Raw genomic sequence first — 23,557 nt, 5'->3', positions numbered from 1 at the left:
CCCAAGTCTCAGCCATCACAGAAGAAGTAATACCCTAATGCAAGGTGTCCAAGCTGACAGAAAGAACTAAGAGCTTCAACTAGAAAATGGCATTATATAAATCCTTTATTTGACACTATATTTAAGAGAGGATCTGAAATTCTTAATATTAACTCTTAACATTTATAAATGGTCATCATATAGAAACCACAAGACCAGTTTTGGTTTTCATTAAACTCTGGAAACATTCAGATAATTTAATTCACATGATTTATTATGTACTTACAGAAGAAGATTCACAACCAAAAATCCATAATATGTCATCTAGATCTTTCTCATTTACGGTTTCATCAAGTGATACTCCAAGCTATGGATAGAAGCACCAATAATTACTCAAAGCTGTTTATTCTAGAGACACAGTACATTTGTTTTGGTCAAGAAAAGCTTTCCAGAAACACAAGAGGGGGAAAAAAAAAAGCCAGTCTACCCAAAATACATACATATTTTAAAAAATATTTTAAATATTTTAAAACATACGTATTTATAGGTATTTATGATATATAAATTTATTTTATTTATGTAACATTTTCCAGTTTCTTCCTTTACAATCCTAAACCATCCAGGCCATCTGGCTCAGAAACTTTGAGACTCATTACTTTGTTTCTAGCATTTCCAACTGGTTTTGTACTTAACAGGAAAATTGCCCATTTTCCTGTGACAACCCTTCCCCCTGTTCCAATTTACAGAACATACTACACTTTGTGAGACGCCTTAGCGCCAAACAAAATGTGGTTTAGATTTCAGTCTGCCTTCAAACACTGCCATAGGACCTGAATTCCAGATGTCACCTTGTATTTCATAATTAAATTTTAGAGTCTCTCCACTCTACCCCTTAGTGACATATTTAGCATGAAAAAAATTAGATAATCCTTTTAGTTGGCATAAAATGAAAACATAATCATTATTCCTGGAAGTTCAGTGTGTTACTTGAGTTCATTCTTTATATTATCCTTATAATTGATAGATACATAGGAGCAAATGACAAGATCTTAAATAATTTTGTTCTGTTTAGCACATGAAATGATCAGAAACTTAATGAAGAAAATGTCATACTACAAAATTTCTGAATTTATCAAAGGTTTAGAAAGTTGCTTACTCTGCCATCACTATAAATCCGAAAATTTATCTTTCTAAGAGCTGCCCTGTCCAAAACCTCTTTGACTGAGCATCCACACGTGATCGTCAAGGTATCAAAGAACAGATCATGATGTAGTTTATGACCAGCTCGCCTGAGACCTATAAAAAACAGTAAGTTAATTCTATTACATGCACACTTGTATTGTTTGCTCAGGCGGCAGTTGCAGAGCGATATTACATATCTCATAAGTAAATGCTTTTACATAATAAAGCAAAATATGCCCCTTGTGTAAAGAGCAGCAAAGTCATCATCTTTTTAGTGAAAAGTCACTGTGTATGAAATGCAAATGATCAGATTCAAACCTAAGTAGTAATACAGATTGAGTCTAGAGAAAGTCATTCTGATATCTCAAATCTGACATATATACAGCAGCAGAGTTTGTATATGAATGCAATAAGGACAAAATAATAAGACTGGAAAGACATTAAAAGATTTGAACTGTCACAGAGCTTGCCAATCCAAAGTTTTGAGTCTTAGGATTTTTTGCAGTAGCAAGACGTCCTCTGGCTAAACTTACAAGTAAAGTATGGATGTTTCTTACAGTATTCCATTGGTTCCAAACATTCTAGTTTTGTATAGTTCCTTTTGACAGCAGTGGTAGTCTTATCAGTGAAAAAAACCCTCCCAGACCACAGACTCCAGATGCAATCATTTTCTGCTACAGATTCTGCACTTCTCTTCAGCTGTTAGGCTTTGGGAGTTCAATGTTTGTGGCAGGTATGATACTCCACCCAATTTAAGTTAAATGTTTCTGTTGCTTTAATATAACTTATTATCTTCCTTTGCTATATTATAAATACTTTGTGCAGATTTCTGTGTGAAAACTAGGATGGTCTATCAAAAGCCGCAGATGCTGGCAAACAGTATCAGTAACAGCTCAACACTGTCATCTAGAGACTCACTCTGTAGACTTCTGTTAGTTTCCTGAGAAAACAGAATCAACATCTGCAAATTCTTACCACACAGACACCTAACTCTTGGATGTCATTACCAGAACTACACAAAAAACAAAAAAAACAGTTGTGAATTTTGTAATAAAATGGCCTCTCTCAAGTTGAGAGAACACACATCAAATGGACACCCCTGCCCTCGCCCTGTAAGTTTATTTAAGTTGTATTATTTAAGGGGTAAGGACTTCAGAAGAGTTTCTGTGACCATTAAGTACGCACCTTCAGCCAAGATTAGAGCAGCATTGTGTACTCGTCTTGCAATATGCCTTAGTCCATCAGAGCCATGGTATATGCCAAACATGGCTGACATATTAGCCAGAAGAGCCTAGGATCCAAACACAGTTTAAGACATTGTTAGCAAAGACTACTTCATGTAAGTTTAGTGGAATGTTTCTTTAGCACCCAGAGACAATCCACATATCCTCAGCTGATATCCCCAGTTTTAGCTGCTTATGTATTGCCTACAAAATAAAAGGAGGGAAAGACAAAATAATTTTATGAAACTGTAAGGGCTGATTATGAATTCATTGCTATTTGAAATGTAACTGTTTTAGCAATTAACATGTACTTAAATTCAACTACTGCAACAGATATTTGGAGACTTTAAAGTCAGGCTATTCTCACAGGAACCCATTGTTTAGGATCAGTACAAAAAAAACTATAGAGTAACTCCTGAATACTATGTACCTAAACTTGTGTTAATAATAATAATCTCTCCTCAAAATCTGTCACAACATTAAGAGCAGGGGGAAGGCAATGATGGGAGCAAAAAAAGTTATGACCTTGTCTGACTGGAGGTCTGTGGAAGTATGCTGGATATACTATTTTGGATACTTACTTACTTAATAATGGTATTTCCCTGTAAAGATATCACTTTGGTGATGTAATATTATTGTATCAAGTCACACAGACAAAAATCAAAAGTTGTGACAATTTGAATAATTAGTTTTACAATTTAAAAGTTTATTTCATCAGCTTTGAGTTGGAAATTTCAGACTATTGGAATTACCTTCTACTTTATGAAGAGTTCTGTCTTGTTTATAACAAACACAGCATTACTCAATGGTGTTTGTGCTACAAGACAGATTCATGACACTGCAGGAATTCAACACTACAGTAAGGAAACAGGTAGTAAAACTCTCTTTTCAAACAGACCCCATTATTCAAAGGACTCAAAACAAATGAACATTTCTATGTCCTTCATTTTTCCACTAAAATCTCTCTAAAGTAAAGCTAACTCACTGTTCAGCTAGTTCCTTTCTAGTACTGAAAATAAGAGGTATGTTACCTGTGCAGTGCAGATGTTGCTGGTAGCTTTATCCCTCCTGATATGCTGCTCTCTTGTTTGCAAAGCAAGCCGGTACACTTCCTTCCCACTTGCATCTCTAAGTCACAAGTGAAAAATGTTGCCTCTGTTACTTTAAAGTTACAGTTATTTATAACACAGGGCTTTATGCATGCTGACCTGAAACTAGTTATCTATCCTCAGAGACAACAAAGCATAAGTCAGGACAGTTGCAATACCAAACAGAAAAAACTAAAGCACCTCTAGATTCCTGTTTATATCATGGCTTGTCAGGTAGACCACACAGTGAAATTCTAACCAAACTACAGGAGATTTTGGTATTTGCCTTAGAATGACACAGAGTATTGCAGCTATTTTAACTGAAAAATAATATAAATTAAATATTCCTAAGCTTATTTGTAACTGTAATTATTTTAGTTATTTTGGTTACTGAAGTATTTCTGGATAGCCTCTGTGCCAAAGACATGCAGTTTTCCTAGTGAAAATTACTTAGCATTTCAATTATTACTAGTTAGAAATCTTGTCAAAATACACAGTACATCACCATCAATGACTATTAGAAGCAGATTTTGCACATTATTTCTCTGTTTTGTTTAAGCATAACTAAAATTTGAACTAGATTAAGTTCCTTCTACATTATTTTGGAGGTTCACTGAATTTTCTACTTCTTCCCATTTATGTTTTGTACAACTGGATGACAGAGAAAAAGGTCTAACAGTACAGAATATGTGGAGTAAGTTAGCTTGCAAAGCCTCCTGCCAGCACAATGAACCCACTCTGCTTCTGGTTATCTCTTCATCCCACAATGCCACAAGAATAATAGACAGTTCTACACAAATGGAATTCTTGAAACTTGCTTCCTCAAAACTGAAGGCAACTTTTAGCCTCACCACTTTCAAGAAAAAAGGGTGCTCTGTACAACACCATGGTCACCTGTTGTTCACAAAGGCTGCACAAGATAGTCATACTGTCTTTTTGTATGGCTTCTTATGTATTACTAGAATCTCTGAGAGGAGACTTTAGATTGGATATCAGGTAAAAGATTTTCAAAGAAAGGGTATTGGGACAGACTGCCCAGGGAAGTGACAGCATCAGCATCCCTGGAAGTGTTCAAAAAATGTGTGGATATGGCACTAGAGGACATGGTTTAGTGGTGAACACTGTGGTAGGTTGATAGTTGGACTTGACAATCCTGAAGGTCCTTCCAGCCTTAAGGATTCTAAGACTCTATGATTTAATCTTCACTTAATGGCAGAGGGAGTTCTTACCTTGTGACACCCACCATTCTGCCTGGCATCATTCTCACTAGATTTTCCTTGACAGCAAAGAATGCTGCGTGGGGTCCCCCATAGCACAGCGGGACGCCAAACCTCTGGGAGTTACCCAGGACAACATCTACCCCAAACTCTCCAGGAGGCTTCAGAATACAGAGGGCCAGAAGGTCAGTAGCACAGCAGGCAAGAGTCTGAGAACAGAAATGCATAAAGCAGTCAGCCTCTCTTCGGAAGGAATGGTGTTGACATGGGAGCTAGGTTTTTAAATTTAGTTTCAGTCAGTTCCACATCACTTGCATGGAGCTGAAGTGCAATGGTTGTATTGGTTATCTATCAGCTGTTTGTAGCTGAGACGGTATATATTTAACACTTAGTTTCTATGAATATTTGATTTGATGCACCAGATTGATATCTGTGTGACCAATAAAATTTACTTTACCCCATTCTGATGAGCTCTTTCAACAAGTTCAGAGAAGTCTTCAATCTTCCCTTCAGTGTCTGGATACTGAAATAACACTCCACTGACATCCTTTCCACTGAAATCCATCTCATGGGGTAATTTGAGCTCAGTTATAACACCTATATAACTGGAAAAAAACATGCAGAAGGCAAAATATTCAAACAACCTCCAACCTTGGAGTGATACTTAGTAAGATGTTTTAATGGACTTATATATGTTTCTTTTCTTTAACATACAGTGTTGAACATCTTTGCAGCGCTAAACATTGAGAAAGTTGCATTTCATGGTATATAGTACAGAAGCAGAATTGCATTTGATATTTCCATCAGAAATATAAAGCAAAGCAAACAGAGAATGCTTAAGATACTTGCTTCCTACTAAAAGAAAAAAAGAGCAGATTGAATTCAACAGTGACATGTTGAGTTGTGCAACAATTTAAAGGAAAAATTAAATACTTTCCTTTTATCATGTGTTTGGTCTCTTTTTAAACAGCTTTAATTTCTTTGCAGCTGTATTTGAACTAGAAGTATTGCCAAACGATAATATACTGCTTTTAGTTTGCAAAGAAAGCACAAAAAATGCCAGAAATGTTAGGTGTATGGCAAAAAGGCATGGATGGAAAATGATTCAGTGTAAGGGAAAAGATATGGTGGAAAATGAAGGAAAACATTACTTTGCTCTAGTTTGGACCACTGCTATAGTTTGAGGGTGGCATCGGGCATCTACATAGAACTTTCTCCTTTTGTTGTGTCTGTTAAAAAAAAGAAAAAGACAGTTTACACATGAATAATATATTGTTTTCCATGGAAATAAACCAGCTTATTTTCTAGAAGTGAGTTTTCCTTTGTAAAAAGACAGTTGACAATTTTGGTTATTATAACCAGATTAAGTGTAAGATTGAATCATATTTCACATTCACATACAGAAAGTTAATTTCAGACACCAAATGAGAATCATACATGACAAAAATTAAAATAGATTATGAAACAGAACAGGGAGCTAATTTCAAAAGCATGGGAATGGCTCCACATACACTTTTAAAGGAATACAGCTGTGGTCTTTAATACAGATTTCTCTGTGTTGGCCTGGATAAAAAACACATGAGCCATTCAAGTAGGTAAAGTGCGATGAAGAAGACGGATCCCTGCCCACAGCAGAGGGGATAGAGCCAGGTGATCTCTAAGATGCCTTCCAACTCAAACCATTCTATGATTCTGGCAAGACAATGCCCTAGTTTGCTCTGGTAAGCAGAATTTTATGTCACACCAAGGCATTGAACTAGTGAATAGTTAGAAAACTATTTTTACACATACATAACTCTGATTACAGTCTCTGCTGTGTAATCACCTTCCGGATATACAGTTCTGCAGTGACCTTCAATCATTTCTCATATTTCATTTGATTCGCAAATCCCTTTCACATTGCCTTGACAACAGGCATCCATGAAAGTAGATTCAGATATACCAGTAACAGTTTCACTTTTAGCAACTTAGAATTATATACTCCAGCATTTTGTACAGCTTGCTTTAATCACTGATGGAAAAAGATAATGCTTATCTTCAACTTTCATGGACACAAAAGTCTCAGGCCGCAGTCTGTTAGACTGATGTGATAAAAGGTCCTGTGCATCCTCCACAGAGAGGCAATGGCAGGAGCCCAAACAGGAGGAGCCCTGTCCCTGCTGCTCCCAGGTGCTTCTCAGGGGAGATCAGCCCAACAGAGACCCATCTCCGCAAGTGCAGAGGAGCAAAGAGGCCGCCAGGCAAGTGGGAGTTCTAACTAATTAATCAACCCAAAGAAGCACACCATCTGGGTGCCACCCCCACTCAGCAAGTAGGCATTATGGGATGCTCGAGAAGAGCATTTGGGGATCGCAAACATGTCTTATTATGAGATATTTAGAGGGAAAATACTACAGCTAAGGGATTCTGCGAGCAACAAGTGTAGCAAAATAGCAGGATAAACTGAGACAGTTGCATATAAATGGTTGCTGAAGCTCTTGCACCTAACTAGTGACATCTGTCCTCTCTTCTTGTTAAATACCTTTCTGATTCCCTTAATGGGTAAGGGGACTCCATATTCTCTGTGTTTGTAAGTGTGTGAGTTCCACTGGAGTCAGGCCATGAAGGATCCACATTTCCATAGTGCAACAACTGAAATGACTGCAGTTAGTGGAATGGAGTGAGTGCCAGCAATTGGAGCAGCACATCAAGCAATCAGCCTTGTGTCTGTGGTGGTACCAGTGGGAACAGGTGTGTGTCTGGGTGCCAGTAGCTGGGCTGGTACCCTAGGTGGGGCAACTAGACTCTGTCCTGGATGTCCATGTGTCTGCCGTACTGGGGAGGTTGGCACAGCACTGTGGGATGTCGACTCATCAGGGTGAGATGGCCTTCTGGCAGTACTCCCTCCTCCTTCCAGTGCAGCCCAGGAGATTGCTGGCCTACTGACCACAAGTACACACTGCTGGATTGTATTCAATCTGGTGTCACCCAACCTCCCGAAAAAGCCTTTTCAGCAAAGCTGCTTTCAAGCCTGCCAGACCCCATCATGTACCCCACATATGCCTGGGGCTGCTTCTTCCCCAGCTGCAGGACTTTGCACTTCCACTTGTTGACCATCACAAAGTTCCTGTCAACCCATTTTCTTCAGCCTGTCTATGTCCCTCTGGAAGGCACCGTGACTCACTGGTCTATCAGCTGATCCTCCAAGTTTTGCATCATCAGCAAGTTTGCTGAGGATACACTCTGTCCCATCATGCAGATCATTAATTGGACCCATTGTTGTCCCTGGCTTATAATAACTGTCCTCCACCTTGAGTTCATGTCACTGACAAGCACCCCCTGGTGCCAACATTCAGACAGTTTTCCATCTATCTCTCTCCCACCTCAATCATGATTTTTGGTTTCTCTGTGGAGATTTAAGGGAGACCCACTGCCCTCCCCTCCCAAGCCAGTCACTCAACTACAAAAAGTTATCAGGTTGATCAAACATGACCTCCCTTTGTGTTAATTCATGCTAGTGACTACTAATCCTTCTTGTCCTTCGCATGTCTGGAAATGGTTTCCAGAGCTAGCAGTTGTTCAGTCATCACTGAGGGATCGAGGCGAGGCTGACTGGCTGGTAGTTCTCTGCATCTTCATTGCTCCCTTCCTGGAGACAGGAGTGTCATTTGCTTTGCTCACTGCTGAGGCACCTCTCCCCATCACTGTGGCTGTTCAGATATAACCCAGGATGGCCTTGTACTGGTATCAGGAAGCTCCCTCAGCAGCCACAAGTGCAGCACACCTGTGTAAGTCCAGTTTTCTTAAGTGTTCTCTAGCCTGACCTTCCTCCAGCAAGGATAAGACTTCCTTCCTCTAGAATTTCTCCTATGTCCTTAGTTTTCTGAAGGCCTTAAATGTCTGAGTTAAACATTTATGTCAACAACTTCTCTGGGGGCATGGCAAAATGGACTCTAGTTGTTCAGTGAACTGCTCATAATAAGAAGGCCGCACCTAAATTCAACCCATTGCCTACACAGGGATAGATGCCCTCAAATTCCAAAATTACTTCCTCCTGTGATTTAACCATACATTTAAACACAGTACCTGTGACATAACTGCATGGCTTCTGCAGCAGCTGTCCCTTCATCCAGCAAAGATGCGTTGGCCACGTCCATTCCTGTGATATCACACACCATAGTCTGGTAATTTAGGAGGCTCTCCAGCCTGCCCTGGGACACCTCGGGCTGGTAAGGAGTATACTGGGTAACCCTGTAAGAATAAAATTCTGAGTCTGGGTCTAGGAAAATAATAGTGTAAAAAAGTTATGGCAATATATAACTGAACTGTATCACATAAAAAAATAAATAGTAATGCGTAATTCATTAATATGGAAATTTGTTTGAATACAGTTATTTTTAGATGTCGTAATTTTTGTCTTCTGGTGTTGACTTTTTAAAGGAGAAGAATTCTGTTTCTCCATTTTGAAAAGATAAATTACTTTTAAAACAGAGGTGTGAGGGCATTACGGAGAAGGAACAGAGTAAGTAGATGTTGAGTGTGGAAGAATTAAATCAAGTCACAATATTCAAAGGAGAATGTTTTGTTCAATCATATCGAGATATTGCCATGATTTTTCAATACTGTTTCTGAAGACCTTTATTTTTCACGTCTTTTCTACCCTTTTAAGAAGAAAGGCACTTGGCATTTCACAGAATCAAGCTCAGAAGTATGCAACTTCTTGTGAAATGACAGTTTCCGTATATGTTAGTGGAGGGAAGTCAGACCAATGTAAGTTTTATCTGTTGTCATTTGGTGAACAAAACACCACAAAAGTGGCAATATAAGCAACTCCTTCAAAAACACAAGAATCTAAGGGAAACACTCTTTTATAACAGTCCAGAAAACAAAGCAGCATGGGTCCAGGGATGAAAGACAAAAACAGAGATCAGACTCTCCTCTCACTGCTGGAAATTTGGGCACTGGATTGCACAGTAGTCCAGGACAGACAATATGCCAGATTGAATTTAGAGTAGCAGACAGAAGCAAGTGGTAAGTGCAAACACTTGTGGCCTCTGTTTTCTAGTGATGGAAGAAAACAGCATTTTGTTTCCCTAAAAGGCCAGTAGTAAGTCTTAAATTTTTGAAAAATGAAGTGAAGGTATAAGCTTTCCAGAAAGACTCCAGTATTTGGAAGCTCAAGTCATGTAAAATCAATAGAAGGTAAAAACCAAAGATGTTTAAAAAACAAGTTGGAGAACTTGGTATTGAGCAAGATGAGAGAAGCAATAGAATAGTGAGGTGAAAAAGAAAGTAGGAAAGAAGTCATCAACAAAATGCAAAAGGTAGAAGAAGGACATATTCAATATGCGAACTCAAAGTATAATATATAATGCTAATGTATTTACTGTCTAATTAAATGACACCTCTGCTTATTCACATACACTATTCAGTACAGTAACAGAAAGCAATAGCTATATATAGAGTACATAATATTGATGATTTTCCCAAAACCTGTAGTTTTTTGTCATTTTTGGCCAGTTCTAGCACAAAGCTAATTACCATCATATATATGACTGCATAGTTCACAAGTGAGACCATGTCCCAGGCTGCATGCGACCTTGCTAATCCGAACAGTAGGACCTTTTTTTCTCCACAGCAGCTAAACCTGGTGCTCATTTTGCCAGATAAATTTTCAGTCTGGGAGTATTAAGATTTCTTTTCTGCCCAGCCCACTCAGTTCTCACCAATAAAAATAATTACTCCAAATGCCTTTCCACGAGCAACAACTTTTATTAATTAGAAGAAACTCCTCTGTACCTAAAGTTTTACAATCATGTTTTCTCATTTTATTTCACCTAAGGGCCTTTTCTTGTATTTTAATTTGCAGAAGGAACTAGAATTAGACTAACAAGAATTAAAACATTGTGATTAACTGAAATGCATTAGAGAACTTCTGCTCCACATAGCTGGGAAAGTACACTATATTACAAAACAAAATTAATGAAGCCTTATGATTTTGATGTTACAATTTTGAAGGGTCAACACAGTTGAACTAAAACAAATCAATTTCAGAAAGACAACTCAATCAAAAAATCAACTAAGGAATCTTGAATTTCAGTACTCCCATAAACTACTATGAAGCTTAACAATTCTAAAATTAAAGACACCTCTTATAAGCACATTTAGTTAAACACTCCTTTTAAAAGGCTTTTTTGGCATTTTCAATCATCTACATATTTTAATTGATTCTACTTCTCCACAGTTTCTTCAAAGAAAATATGTTTTTAGTCTGCATTCTGTGTTCTGCCTGAATCTATACTACATGGTGACTTTTTAAAGTAATTTAAAAACAAACTCTCTAGAAGTAATTATTGCACAGTATGTAGTTATTTTCAGAATGCAATGTTTTCATTACATCCCAAGTCTTACTACCTACCAAGTTTAATAATTTACACTAGAGATGTGAAGACTGCAGACATCCTTGGTACAGGTTTGCATTCTTACATGTTTAATGTCTGGGGGCAAAGGAACCAAATAAGTTGAACTTTGGGAGACTTTCAGTTGTTCTAACAAATGCCAAGCAAAGCAAACACAAGCTATGTAATGGTGGCAGAATAGATCAGAAGCAATAAGCCTGAGCTTGTAGTATTTCTCTTGGAGCTGCAGTGTGAAGTGTGTCAGCATGGAAAGCATTACACACTCAGCAGAAGTAAGAAGTCTGATTTCCCAAACAGCTTCCATAAAGCCTGCATAGTTGCTTTAGCACATACACACACATATATACTTTAAAACAAGCATTTTAGCCTTTACTTTAGCTATCTAATAGTTTAGCTTTTAGCCATCTAGTTTGACTTCACTGGACAGTGAAAGATCAGATTTCTGGACAGACTCTCTCAGTTGTTTTTCATTAACACTACATAACTTTTTAGGATTGAAAAGTCTGCAGTTCATTTTGTTCCACTTGCTTTCTAACTGTTCTTGGTTTTGCTCCTGTCAACTGATTATTTGTTTCCTGGTATTGTACTGAAATATTTAGATTGCATATGTTGCAAAAAGTGAACGAGAAAAAGGCCAAATAAAACTTTGCATGGATGTACTTCACAGATTCCTTGACTTCCAACACTGCAACTTTTCCCACCAGTGATGGAAAGAGAGCCAACAAATCTAAAAATAAATAAGACTTAGAGGTCTACAGATAAGTAGACCCATTTATGGCAACCCAAAGTATAGAAAATACATAACATCTAAGTATCAATGACTTTTTGCACTGAGTAATATGATCCTTTGGTTGGCTGTAGGTTTTTGTAGTTGTTTGGGCTTTTAAAAATATATATAAAACAAATACAGATTTTACTGAAATAAAAATTAGTCATAAAGATGGCAGTTGTAAAACTGTATAAAAGACAATATGAGAGTATAAAAGAAGGATCTTAGTGACTAGTGACAGGGGAACTTGTAAACTAAATGAGAAAATGCAGGGTGTTATTCAGTCTGTTGGAAAGCGAGACTCCACATGAAATTTAGCTTTTCCTGTTGCAACATTTCTGAGTTACAGTTCTTCAGAAACTGAAATGTCAACTGGATGATCAGAATGAAGTACAATATTCTCAGCCTTTTCATATTATGATAGTTCAATGTCACTGCTGTTCACTAGAGAATTATTTGATCAGACAAGACAAGAACTCAATGGATAAACATTCAAATCCTTGAGGGTCTCTGGTTTAAAAAAAAAAAAAAAAAGAAAGAAAGACGAAGAGAATAGACTAAAATTTTCTACTTCCTTAGAAGTTTCTTAGTTCCTCATCAGAAAATCATGATCATAATATTGCATAGTATTTAACTACCTCCACCCAAATTGTGTACACTCGTGGAGGAGGGAGCTGTTTTTAATTTAGGCAAAAGTTAGGAAAGAATTACTTCCATTTAGGAGGTAGGTCTGTACACTCCCTTATAGCAAACATGTAATCTTGTATTAGTTGATAATATATAAGAGGTGTAAATAGAAGTTGCAAAACCAGTGGCATATTTTTCAGAAAAAAAAAATCTTCTAAAGTAAATTTCTAGCTTGTGCATGAACAATACAGTTCCAATACAGCAGGATACACATCATTACCAAATATACGAAAGCCTTAGTAAAAAAAAAAAAAATAGGTTTGTGGGACAAATGTGTACTTATACATATACATTTAACAATAAAATGTGGTAGATTACCATCCTGCATTCTCCAACAAGTTGCGTGCGATGGGCTGAGGCACTGAGCAGTTGTAGTAACCCATGCCTATATAGGACCGCCATATCTTGTTCTTACTTGCAATGTTGTGTAGAGTTTCAAGGATTTCATTTTCACCTAATTGGAAAGAAATTATGTCAGAATGCTACAGCTATATGTAACAGTAACAGTTTTTAGCTGAAATGTCTTCTACCCCACTGTAAAAAAAAACAAAACATTGGTGGTGCAAGTATATAAACAGTAACAGAATAAAGTGCAAGAACTGCAAAGATAAAGTAATAATCTGATAAAATATTCTAGGAAAGTTTAACTTCTGCCAGAATTCTGGAAAATGTAACACCTGGATAATAACAGGGTTCCAAAGCATGTGGAAAGAATAGTGAGAGAAACAGCTAGAGGCTTTAGGAGCTCTTTTTGTGCTGATACATGTACATTCAACCCAGATGAGACCCATGAACATGCATTAAAAAGTACCTCAGGAGACATTCTTTTATTAGATGAATCATGCATTATCTACACAGGTTGAAGCCATTGCCATCCACAGCTGTCATTTAGTGTTCCTATCAAAGTCATATTTGCACACTCTGGGCTTACACCAAGCACCCAGGAATAATTTCTTAGTATCATAGAGCTCTATTTTCTCACATTTTCCCTAAACTGCTTATAAAACAGAACAGCTCTCTTAATTCAATTTTAGCATGCTTCACCATTTTATTTAAAAAAAAAAAAAAAAAAAAACAACCAAAAAAAACAGTGTTAATAAGAGTATTTCCAGTTTAAGATATTCCAAATGAGAGCTACTTTCAAATGAGTCTGCAAATCTACTTTGAAGACATTACAAAAGAATGATTTTGAAGTGTACAGAATGAAAGCATTTGCACTCCCTCTCTCCCCCAGCCATAGTTTACTCTTTGGTCTCACTTCTCAGTGTCCTGAAATCTGTGCAAAAATCACACAGAGTTAGCCAAAGAGTACTAATTGAAAAATATATTAGTAGCTGAGGATGCAGAAAGACGGTCAGTAGACTGTCTTAAGAACACACAGAGATAGGTCATCCTAACCTAACAGACCTGGGTAGAACTATACACCAATCCTCCTGGGTGAGAGGAGCAATTGTTTTTTAATTCTTCCTCAAAATCTGACCTCAGAGTTTGCTGTAATGGGACAGTTACACCAAGTTCTGTTCCCTCTGCACCACAACTTGAAGACAACACTTTGTAATATAATGCTACAAATCACAGAATTAGAATACCTTGGGCCCTGGATGCTTCAAAAATCAATTTTCTCTCTCTTTAAGTTACTCCAGGAAGAGAGATCAAATCAGAATAGTTAATTTTCTAGAATGTGGTGGCAAATAATTATCTAGGTTTTGAATTAATTTCTAGTGCAATCACAAACAAGAATATTAGAACTCCAGTTCTGATTTCAAAGCTTTTTCCTTTAACTCAAGTTGCTATTATTTCATTTCATGCATAAACAATTTTTTTTCCCAAAAATCTCCAGGTTTTAATTAATTTCTTCCACAGTCACATTACACCTTTCACAGGATTTTTTTACTGATGTTCAGTTCTCATTTAAAAACTCATTTCTTCTCTGCCTATGATTCAGTGTTACCAGTAGATCTAATGTATGAAGACTGATTTCCTAGTTTCCGTAAACTACAGTTTTTTTATTTTATTTTTCCTGGAGACTTGTTATATGCCTATTAGGCTTGAACTCAGCAATGTCTATGGCAAAGTTTCTAAAGTGTAGTGAAAAATTCCACTCCCCAGAACTCTTCCCACAGAGTTTATAATAAGACAGATGCAGTTGTTTGTTAAGTGAGCTTTAACATTGTAGAGACCTTCCTCTACCACTTGCAAAAAGTTTGATGAAAGACAGTTTGGTTGCAGTTTCACACAGAGGCTTGTACTCTTGCATAATTCAAACATCAGTGATTTCTTGGAAATGGTAATGAATTTCCTTGTTTAATTCCAAATTGCAGCTGAAGGCAGAAGTTGGCTATCATTTAACTTGCTTGCTAGTTCAACATCACACACAAAAAAGCACTGAGCGTGGTTTCTGCAGTAAACACATACCACAAATACCGCACAATGTAACAGATAACATTTCCTTTGTTTGCCCAACTGGACTTTTCTTCTAGAGTTATTTCTCTGCAATTGTAGCTAACAACAACTACACATAGCCATTTAGTTTGTGCTAGAGATCTCTGAAATAAACCTGCTTCCAAACTGATTGAAGACACAAAGCCAAAAGCCTAGTGAGGCTGCAGGAAGCTTAGGTAGAGATTGTATTTAAGAGTAGAACCACACTCCATCTAGAGTACCTACACTGAGAGGTTCCGAGAAGGAGTATATTTTTAATTACCACATTTTAATGAGCTACCTGTGAAGACAGTTACACAGCTAATTTTAACCAGGGTTAAATCCTTCCATTCCTGCTTCACCTTACTTACTCTGCTCCTTTGGTCACTATAAGGGCAAAAGGAGGAGTAGAGCTCAAATACGTATCTCCCACATTTGACGTACCCCTTGGGAGAAACAAGGGATAAATACTCCTTACCCCTTGCCTTCTACTGCCTTGAAGTACTTCATCATAGTAGGTCTTTAGGAAGAGAGCTTGTAAGTATAACTGCAGTCCTGAATAAGGGAAGTGAATAGCCCCTGATTTATCTATTAGGCTGGCATACCTACAACCAAACATAAATCCATGCAGATTTCATTAATTCAGTGTTTACTTTACACTGATAGGATTCTGAATTCATGTAAGACTGATACAGGTAACCAGTCTGGTGAGAGAAATTAACATAGATGTTGGAGTCCAAAGACCAGAGAGGAAGGCAATGAAACAAACCATTCTTACCAGTGCCCCCAGCACCAACAGGAGGGGATAGAGGAGATGTAGCTGGGCTCTTAACAGCAGTGCATGCATAGCAGGAGAGTCAGAGGCTCAGGCTGGAGATAGGGAGACCTGGGCCCATGGGGACAGTCCAGCAGTGGAGCAGGGTCTCCACCTTTTGAGGTTTCATATTCTGACTGGGTGAAGCCCTGAGCAATCTGGTCTTACCCCACAACAGTTTTGGGCAGGGGCTGGAGACTGACCTGTGTCTCCACCAGTCCTGTGTCTCTGTTGGTAGCCTTATTTCCCACCCTGTCAAGCCTAGGTTTCAACACTGTACATCCATAATGTTATTTGTGAAAGGGGTCTAACTCTTTGTTGACCATTTTGTAAGTAACTAATGCTAATACAAAAGCAGATGAATGTGAAACTCAAGAGTGATCTTATGTATGCTTAAAAATTAATTTTCAAAGTCATAATGAAGTTACTACATTTCCATTTTGGTCCCCAAGACTGTCACCAAACTTTGAAAATAATAGACTTTTTCTGCTGTATGAAGTATAGAAGTTGGAGCATAGGTAGCTGAAATTTGTATTATTCTAAATATTTATTAATTTCTTTAAAACTAAAACATAAAGGATTCCTAAAAAAATGGTTCAAAAAACATGACTTGATATATTTTTTGGTTGTGTAACTAATTTCTTTTTAATTCTCCCAGCAATGTGATTAAGAAGCAATATGCAAAATGGGGAAATAAAACAGAAAGAAAAATTTACTATATTTCAGCTACCCTCACACTCAGCTGTTTGTTTCCAGTGTTCTATGAAAAAGCCATTGAAAGGCCTTTATCATAAACTCATTTTATTGGGTGCACAATAAAAATTCTTCAAGAACCTTGTTCAGCAAAAAGAAAATTGCAAGCTAAGTCACTGCAGTTGATCTTTATTCCCCTCATCAAATCATTAGAAATTATGATCAAAAACAGTACTCAGAACAAGGTCCACTGCTTTTGCTGTACTCCTGTCTTATAACTGGAGAAAACTTACCAAGGATCCGAGAAGTTCTGTAAGAACACTTTCAGATTGCTACATCTACATGTAGCAGAGGCAGAATATATCACAAAAACAGTAAAAGAGACTGAATTATCAGATCACAAAATGACACACTGTTATTTTTGCTCATGTTTTTGTGGTTAGCACAGTAGAGTTGCCTTGAATTTATGAGATACCTGCAAAATATGGTACTTGAAGAGGAGTGGAGAAAATACAGAAGGAGCAGTTCAAGTTACACAAGTTGAACCATGCAATACAAAAAGAAGGTTACTATTTGCCTGATATATTTTTATTCACTTTATACCAGATCTTAAAAAAAAATCTAGCCTCTGAGATCAAGGAAGAAAGATCCTTAGAACAGCTGATAAAAGTTGGATTAATTTATTTCTCTTCAGTTATCAATTCAGTCTCTTAAAAAAACCCCGCCGAACATATTATATTGAAGAAAACTAGTTCCAAAACACTGTCGGGTACACAGTAATAATGCTGTAGGACAGCACAAGGAATGTGCATGTTCCAGGTGCTGTGTCCATAACTTCAAGACATAGGCATTAAGCCATAGTGCCCTGCCCCTTCTTCCACGCAGACTACCTTTGCTCACCCAGCTAGCCTGGGCAGCACAGGCAACTTGATGCCAGGAACCAAAGCAGGGGCAGGCTGACTAAAAGGAGATGCCTTTCCCCATTCTACCCACAAGGGCTGCTGCCTGTGAAAAAAAGAGCAGCAGCCTCAAAGTGTGTGAGGAGTGAAGTGCCCTGGCTAGTAATACAGATTCTGCACTATGTATGGCAACACCCTGTAGGGTAACAATTACCCCTGCCACAGGCATCTGAATCACTGTCTGGACCCCAGCAGCAGGGAACATGAAAATCTGACTGACATTAGAAGATTATTATAAATTCACCCAGAATTAATTTTCAACTGGTATTTAAAATATAACATCCTCTTAAAGAAGATTCACTGCAAAAAGAGCTGTTAATTTGGAAACACAAATAGTTCTTTATTACAATGTAACTGCTTCTGAACAGTATTACTTGTAATAACATTTAGACTGGAAACCCAATTGCATTCTTAAGATTTTAGGAACTAATGTTGATAAATTCTAAATTTGAGAATGTACCTGGGAATGTTTGAGAAAAAAAAAAAATTGTGGTGGAGTTCGCAGAAGTATTTTTTTAATTCAACCTTTTAAAAAATGCAAATTCTGAACAAAAAAGCAGAAATACATACATATGCACAAGACCTATCCATTACCTATAAAGATGGACATACCTTGGCAGCATTGCAGGGACAACTATGACTGACATAGACTGTAGGTTTGTAGAGATAAAATAAAGAGTATTACTCTTAAATAAGACAATATGTTCCTTCAAATGGGCCAATCATGACATATGTGCTAAAGCACCTCCAATACCTAAAGAAAAGCTGATTGTTCAAATTTACTTACTGTAACCCTGAGAATAAAGCTCTGTAATACCAGCTGATCCCAATTAAGTATCAAACAGATGTCTAGCCTTGTTGTAAATACTGACTGAACAGAAGTGATGTGCCAAAATTATGTTTTTCCTTAAATGTCTGCAGAAAAATCTGACTGTAAAAAAGCCCCTCTTCCACAATTAGCTGAGGTACAGGACTGAAATTTACTGCTAGCTGAAATCAGACATTTTGCTATTTTACCCCTACTGGAATTCAGTGGTATGTTCAGATGGTTTTATAACACAGTCATGGCAAGAGACACTTTTAAAGTGGCTTTTTCTTTTTTTTTTTTTTTTGTGACCAAATGGACATAGCAAGTCCTGTCATCTTACATACCAAAGAAACTATTTTATTTCAGAAACCTCTAAACACAAGCTACAGTCCTCTCCTCCCTCAGTGACAATGGCAGTACAAGAAAAAAATCTGCCAATAAAGATAACACTAATAATTATTGAAAAAGCATTTAGAGTATAGATGCACTTGTACTAGCAAAACTTGGCATTTATCAGAATGGCTACTCATTCAGACTTATGAAAAACAGATCATGGAATTATTCAGGTTGAAGAACACCTCAAAGATCATCAGCTCCAACCTCTGACTGATTACCACCTTGTCATACAAAACATGGCACTAAGTGCCATGTCCAGTTGCTCCTTGAACACCTCCAGGAATTGTGTTCCTCCCTGCACAGTCCATTCCAATGCCTGATCACCCTATCAGTGAAGAAATTCATACTGATGTCCAAGCTGAACCTCCCCTGGCACAACTTGAGGCTATTTCTTCTTGTCCTGTCACTTGTTGCCTGGGAGAAGAGATCAAAGCCTAATCCGGCTACATCCTCATTTCAGGCAGCTGTAGAGAGCAACAAGCCTGATCCTCCTTTTCTCCAAGCTAGACAACCTCAGCTCCCTCAGCTGCTCCTCACAGGACTTGTGCTCCAGACCCTTCACCAGCTTTACAGACTTTTCTGAGCACCCTCCAGCACCTTGGTGTCTTTCCTGTAGCAAGGGGACCAAAACAACACTCGATTCAAGGTGTGGCCTCACAATTTGACTGTTGAGTACAGGGGACAACCCCTGCCCTGCTCCTGCTGGCCACACCATTGCTGGCACAGGCCAGGACGCCATTGGCCTCCTTGGCCACCTGGGCACTGCTGGTTCATGTTCAGCTGCTGTCACCAGCACCCCCAGGTCCTTTTCCTCTGGGCAGCTTTCCAGCCACTCTGCCCCAGCCTGTGGCACTGCCTGGGGCTGTTGTGACCCAAGGGCAGGATCCAGCTCTGGGCCTTGTTGAACCTCACAGCACAGCCTTGGCCCATGATCCAGCCTGTCCAGATCCCTCTGCAGAGCCTGAGTTCCCAAACTCAGGAAATGTCCAGTTAAGTCCTTCTATATATGTTATGTTCTTCAGGGACAGTAATGAAGCTTCATTCTTCCACTGAAGACTAGGTCTGTGTTAAAATGTGTAGGAGAGACAACGAAGGTACAAAAGGAGTGTGCTTCTACAGTAATTAGAGGTTTTACTTATCATCAGTGGAATATGTAATGCCATATAAAGAAGCTCTTTAGGACAAACTCCATCCACAGGAGCTTCTTTTTTCCTTTTTCTTTTTTTTTTTTTTTTTTTTTTTTTACTGCTACTGCATACACACATTTGATTTATTTTCCTTAGACAATTTGTGAGATTATCAATGGAAGGATCTGTAATGTAATATTTTCTAGTGACACACACCAAATCAAAACTTGAAGATTATATATCAAATGTACACATCAAATGTACACACCTGAGATGAGGTCTACAGCTATGAAAGTTTTCCAAAACACCCAAATGTAATTGCAGAGACCTATGATACACAGACATGCTTTTTATGGTAGTGCATGGCTTTATTGAATGACATGAATTTAATAACCTTCTATCTGTAAGGATTGACTTCAGTGAGACTTCAATGTAAGCCCAGCTGTGTTTGTTACTATAAAGGAGTAGCTCTAGCACTGCTCATTTGTTCAGCTGCCCTCCAATTTGTGGAGTCACTATGATTACATTTTTGAGTTATAAAGACAAGTGGAAATTGCTGTATTTGTATTATCAATTTTATAAATGCTGAAGTTCATAGATTGACATATTTTGCATGTTCTGTTCTCTCTTTCCATGTGTGAGTTAGAGAGACAGTGAGAGCATTCATGCAAATAAAAGCAATTGTTTAAATTAAAACAGCATAGTTTTCATGACACTTCCCAATTTCCTATTTTCCTTTAGAAAAAGAGGAAAACAGAGGAATAGTGTCCCATCCTCACATAAGATATACCATCATGGTGATCAGAAAATGCTCTCTAATGGTACATTAAAGAGGAAGCAAACTTCACTCAGATTACAATGTCCTGGGTACAAGATGTTCAATGTGACGTTGCACAATTTTAAGCTAAGGCTTTTAACTTTTCTTTAAAAGCTGTGGAATTTTCTGCTACCAGTGTAGGGGAAAACTAGTGACAAACAATTACACATTAAATTACAAAAGACAGTCCAGCACACTGGCTGCAGAAGAAAAATGCAGCAGTGTACAGAAAAAAAGTTTTCTGTACCTCATGCAAGCATCTCTTTTGAAAACTCACTGTTGCATGCTGTGCAATGTGAGACTCTGCATCACAGTCACATTCTTTCAAAGTTTACTCTAAGGGAACAAGAACAGCATAGCAAGTGGAGCAAAATGCCAGTGAACTAAATACACTGTTAGCTAATGAGGTCTTGTTGCACAGTGAGAACTTGCCTACAACAGGACATCAGCTAATGCACTGCTGTGTAGGAGACATCCACTCAAAATTACTAGGAAAATCAGCATTTGATCTGCATCAAGATTGTGACTTAGGTTGATATAATCAGGTTAGTTTTCAATAAAGAATATGTATTTTAATGTCCACTATCACTTTTAGGTGTGTTTTGGTGAAGTAAAGTTTTGTAAGAGTATCATACTAATTATTAATAAAAACTAATGATTAAAAAAATTAGAAAAGCTTCTAAGACATAATTATTAGTGACAAATTGCATTTCACTACTTCTACTGAACTAAAAATATAATAACCTAAAAAGTTATTTTCATTGAGGTCAGTGAAAATCACTTCTTAATCAGGGAGTACCTTGATTAAAACACATTAACCATAGGGAAATATGCTGAGCAGTACTTTCAGCAGCTTTACAGACACAAGAAGGTTGTTAAATTCTGCCTCTCGACCCAGCCTCTCCCCATTTTAACAAGATAGAAAGTTACCAAAGACTGAAATACCATTGTACTAATAAAACATTTTAGAGGTAGAAACTTTCAGTCCCTGTTGTATCCCTTCTGGCTAAAATCTGTCTTTTCAGGGTCTAGTTTTCCTGGCTGTTCATTGTGGTGCTGCCTCTCATGTGTGATGTCATCTCAGAGTAACCAGATTGAACTGGCCAGGAACCTTACTGGAGCTGCAGGCCAGAAGTTTACACTCAAATTACAGCACATGGATGAGCAATGAGAAAATGCCAGCAAGAGGAATCAAGTTTTCTACAAATCAGGCAAAGGATTGTGACACAAAAATGAAGTTAATACTTATGTAACTGGATCCCATATCTGAATGGCCATTGAGCTTTGTTAGTTTTAGTGTAATTGTTTCAGATTGGGGATTTTTAAGAGTTTCTTTCACTTACAGGACTTCCAGCATCATGTTCACAGATGTCGCTCAAAAATGCAGTCATGCAGGTAGAAATTTTGTAATGCGTGCTTGCTAACTCTTAAAAACATTAATATCTAAAACCTCATGAAAGGTTACATCAAGTTTTCTACATCAATTTGCTGAACTACTGGAGTGCCAAAATAGCTGATTCAGATGTTTAGTATTCCTGCAGTTTACCCATAACACTCAATTAGACAGATTTAAAATTCTGGCAATTAGTCTGCTCTATACCCATAATACAGAGACACAGATTTTTCATGTTATTAAAATATGCAGGTTATTAAGGGGGGGTGGAGGGTGGGCGTATGGAGTAACAAAGAAATCCTGCTGATACATAAGAACCACCGAAAGACACTGGCCCATTTGAAGCTACAGTCCACAGTAAGGGGATGATTTTTGGTCATACTTTTCCTTCACATCAGACTCTTGGGACAAAGTGAAGTCAGCGGAGCACTTGAGCTCCAAACCGAGTTTTCGAGCAGCCGCCGTCTGCTACACACATTTTCCTACCGATTTCCAAGAGGAGAGAGATAAACGCCGCAGCCAAATTGCTCCACGGAGTTTGTCGGAGAAGAATGAAGTGTCGGTGACTGTACTACTACGCTTATTTTTAGTCTTGCCCTGCACTCTACTCGGGCGGTAAGATCAGACCGCTACACGCACCAGCGGGGACATCGGGGGGCAGGGGGTGCGCACCCCAAGTCCCCCCCACCCCCACGGGCGCCGGCGGCCAGAATGGGCCGCGGGAGGGTGCGGGGAGCCCGGGAGCACCCCTGGCCATGCGGTCACTTACAGACGTGGTCATCCATCCTCAGCGGCCTCCGGAGGCGGATGCTGGCCGGGATGGTTTTGTCCATCAGCTCCTCGACGCTCTGCAAGAAGCGCCCGCACGCCGTGGTTAGCTCCCGCGGGGCGGCACAGCCCGCACCGGGAGGGTCCGGCCGCGCCGCCCCCGCCCCGCACGGCGCCTACCTGCACCCCGACGGCTCGCAGCATCTCCCGCTTCTCCTGCTCCCGGGGCCCGATGTGCCGCCGGGAGAAGTCATCGTGCCGCGGCAGGAGCCGCTCGATGCACCGCGCCGCCTCCCCGCCGCCCCAGCGCCGCTGCCCCGCCGCCGCCCGCAGGTGCGGAGCCCCGCGGGCCGCCAGCCGCCCCCACCAGCGCCCGCAGCTCTGCATGCCTCCAGCGCAGCCCCGCCGCCACCGCCGGGCACTCGCACTTGAGCGCGGGGGGCGGTGCGGAGCGGCCCCCACTGCCCGCGCCAATGGGGCCCGGGGGCGGCGCCGCGCTCGCCCCGCCCGCCGCCACCTGCCCGCCCGCCGCCGGCCCTGACCCCCGCCAGGCCGCGCCGAGCATCCCCCGCCGGGCTGACCCGGCTCTGCCCCCGGCTCACGGGCACACCCCGGAGGACATTTTCTCAGGAGAGAGGGTTTTCGTTCACAAAGTCTCGCTCGGCTAGGAGAAAAAGGTTTCTGTGTTTCCTTAGCGGAGCGTGGACTTGCTTTCTAGTGGCGGGCTTTAGGACGAGCAACACACTGTCCACAGCTGCTACCGGGGTGTGTGTGTGTGTGTGTGCGCGTCTGTGCGTGTGAACTTTATTACTGCTTTG

The 23,557-nt window shown here is 39.3% G+C and overlaps 1 protein-coding gene across 1 annotated transcript in view; it reads right to left on the bottom strand.

Moving 5' to 3' along the window:
• Nucleotides 1-23,156, bottom strand: part of GLDC (glycine decarboxylase) — a 39,687-nt gene extending 16,531 nt beyond the window's left edge. Inside the window, exons 1-11 of the mRNA XM_058827583.1 lie at nucleotides 22,920-23,156; nucleotides 22,741-22,819; nucleotides 12,862-12,997; nucleotides 8,755-8,919; nucleotides 5,841-5,918; nucleotides 5,147-5,294; nucleotides 4,702-4,898; nucleotides 3,416-3,512; nucleotides 2,347-2,452; nucleotides 1,136-1,275; nucleotides 266-346 (exon numbers count right to left, since the gene is read on the bottom strand). Of these exons, the coding sequence (XP_058683566.1) occupies nucleotides 266-346; nucleotides 1,136-1,275; nucleotides 2,347-2,452; nucleotides 3,416-3,512; nucleotides 4,702-4,898; nucleotides 5,147-5,294; nucleotides 5,841-5,918; nucleotides 8,755-8,919; nucleotides 12,862-12,997; nucleotides 22,741-22,819; nucleotides 22,920-23,126 (1,434 nt within the window). The 5' untranslated portion in view covers nucleotides 23,127-23,156. The remainder of the gene's footprint in view (nucleotides 1-265; nucleotides 347-1,135; nucleotides 1,276-2,346; nucleotides 2,453-3,415; nucleotides 3,513-4,701; nucleotides 4,899-5,146; nucleotides 5,295-5,840; nucleotides 5,919-8,754; nucleotides 8,920-12,861; nucleotides 12,998-22,740; nucleotides 22,820-22,919) is intronic.
• Between the last annotated feature and the right edge of the window lie 401 nt (nucleotides 23,157-23,557).

Source organism: Poecile atricapillus, chromosome Z (assembly GCF_030490865.1).
Source record: "Poecile atricapillus isolate bPoeAtr1 chromosome Z, bPoeAtr1.hap1, whole genome shotgun sequence".
NCBI classification, from domain to species: Eukaryota; Metazoa; Chordata; class Aves; order Passeriformes; family Paridae; genus Poecile; species Poecile atricapillus.
This window is presented reverse-complemented; position numbering and strand designations above follow the sequence as displayed.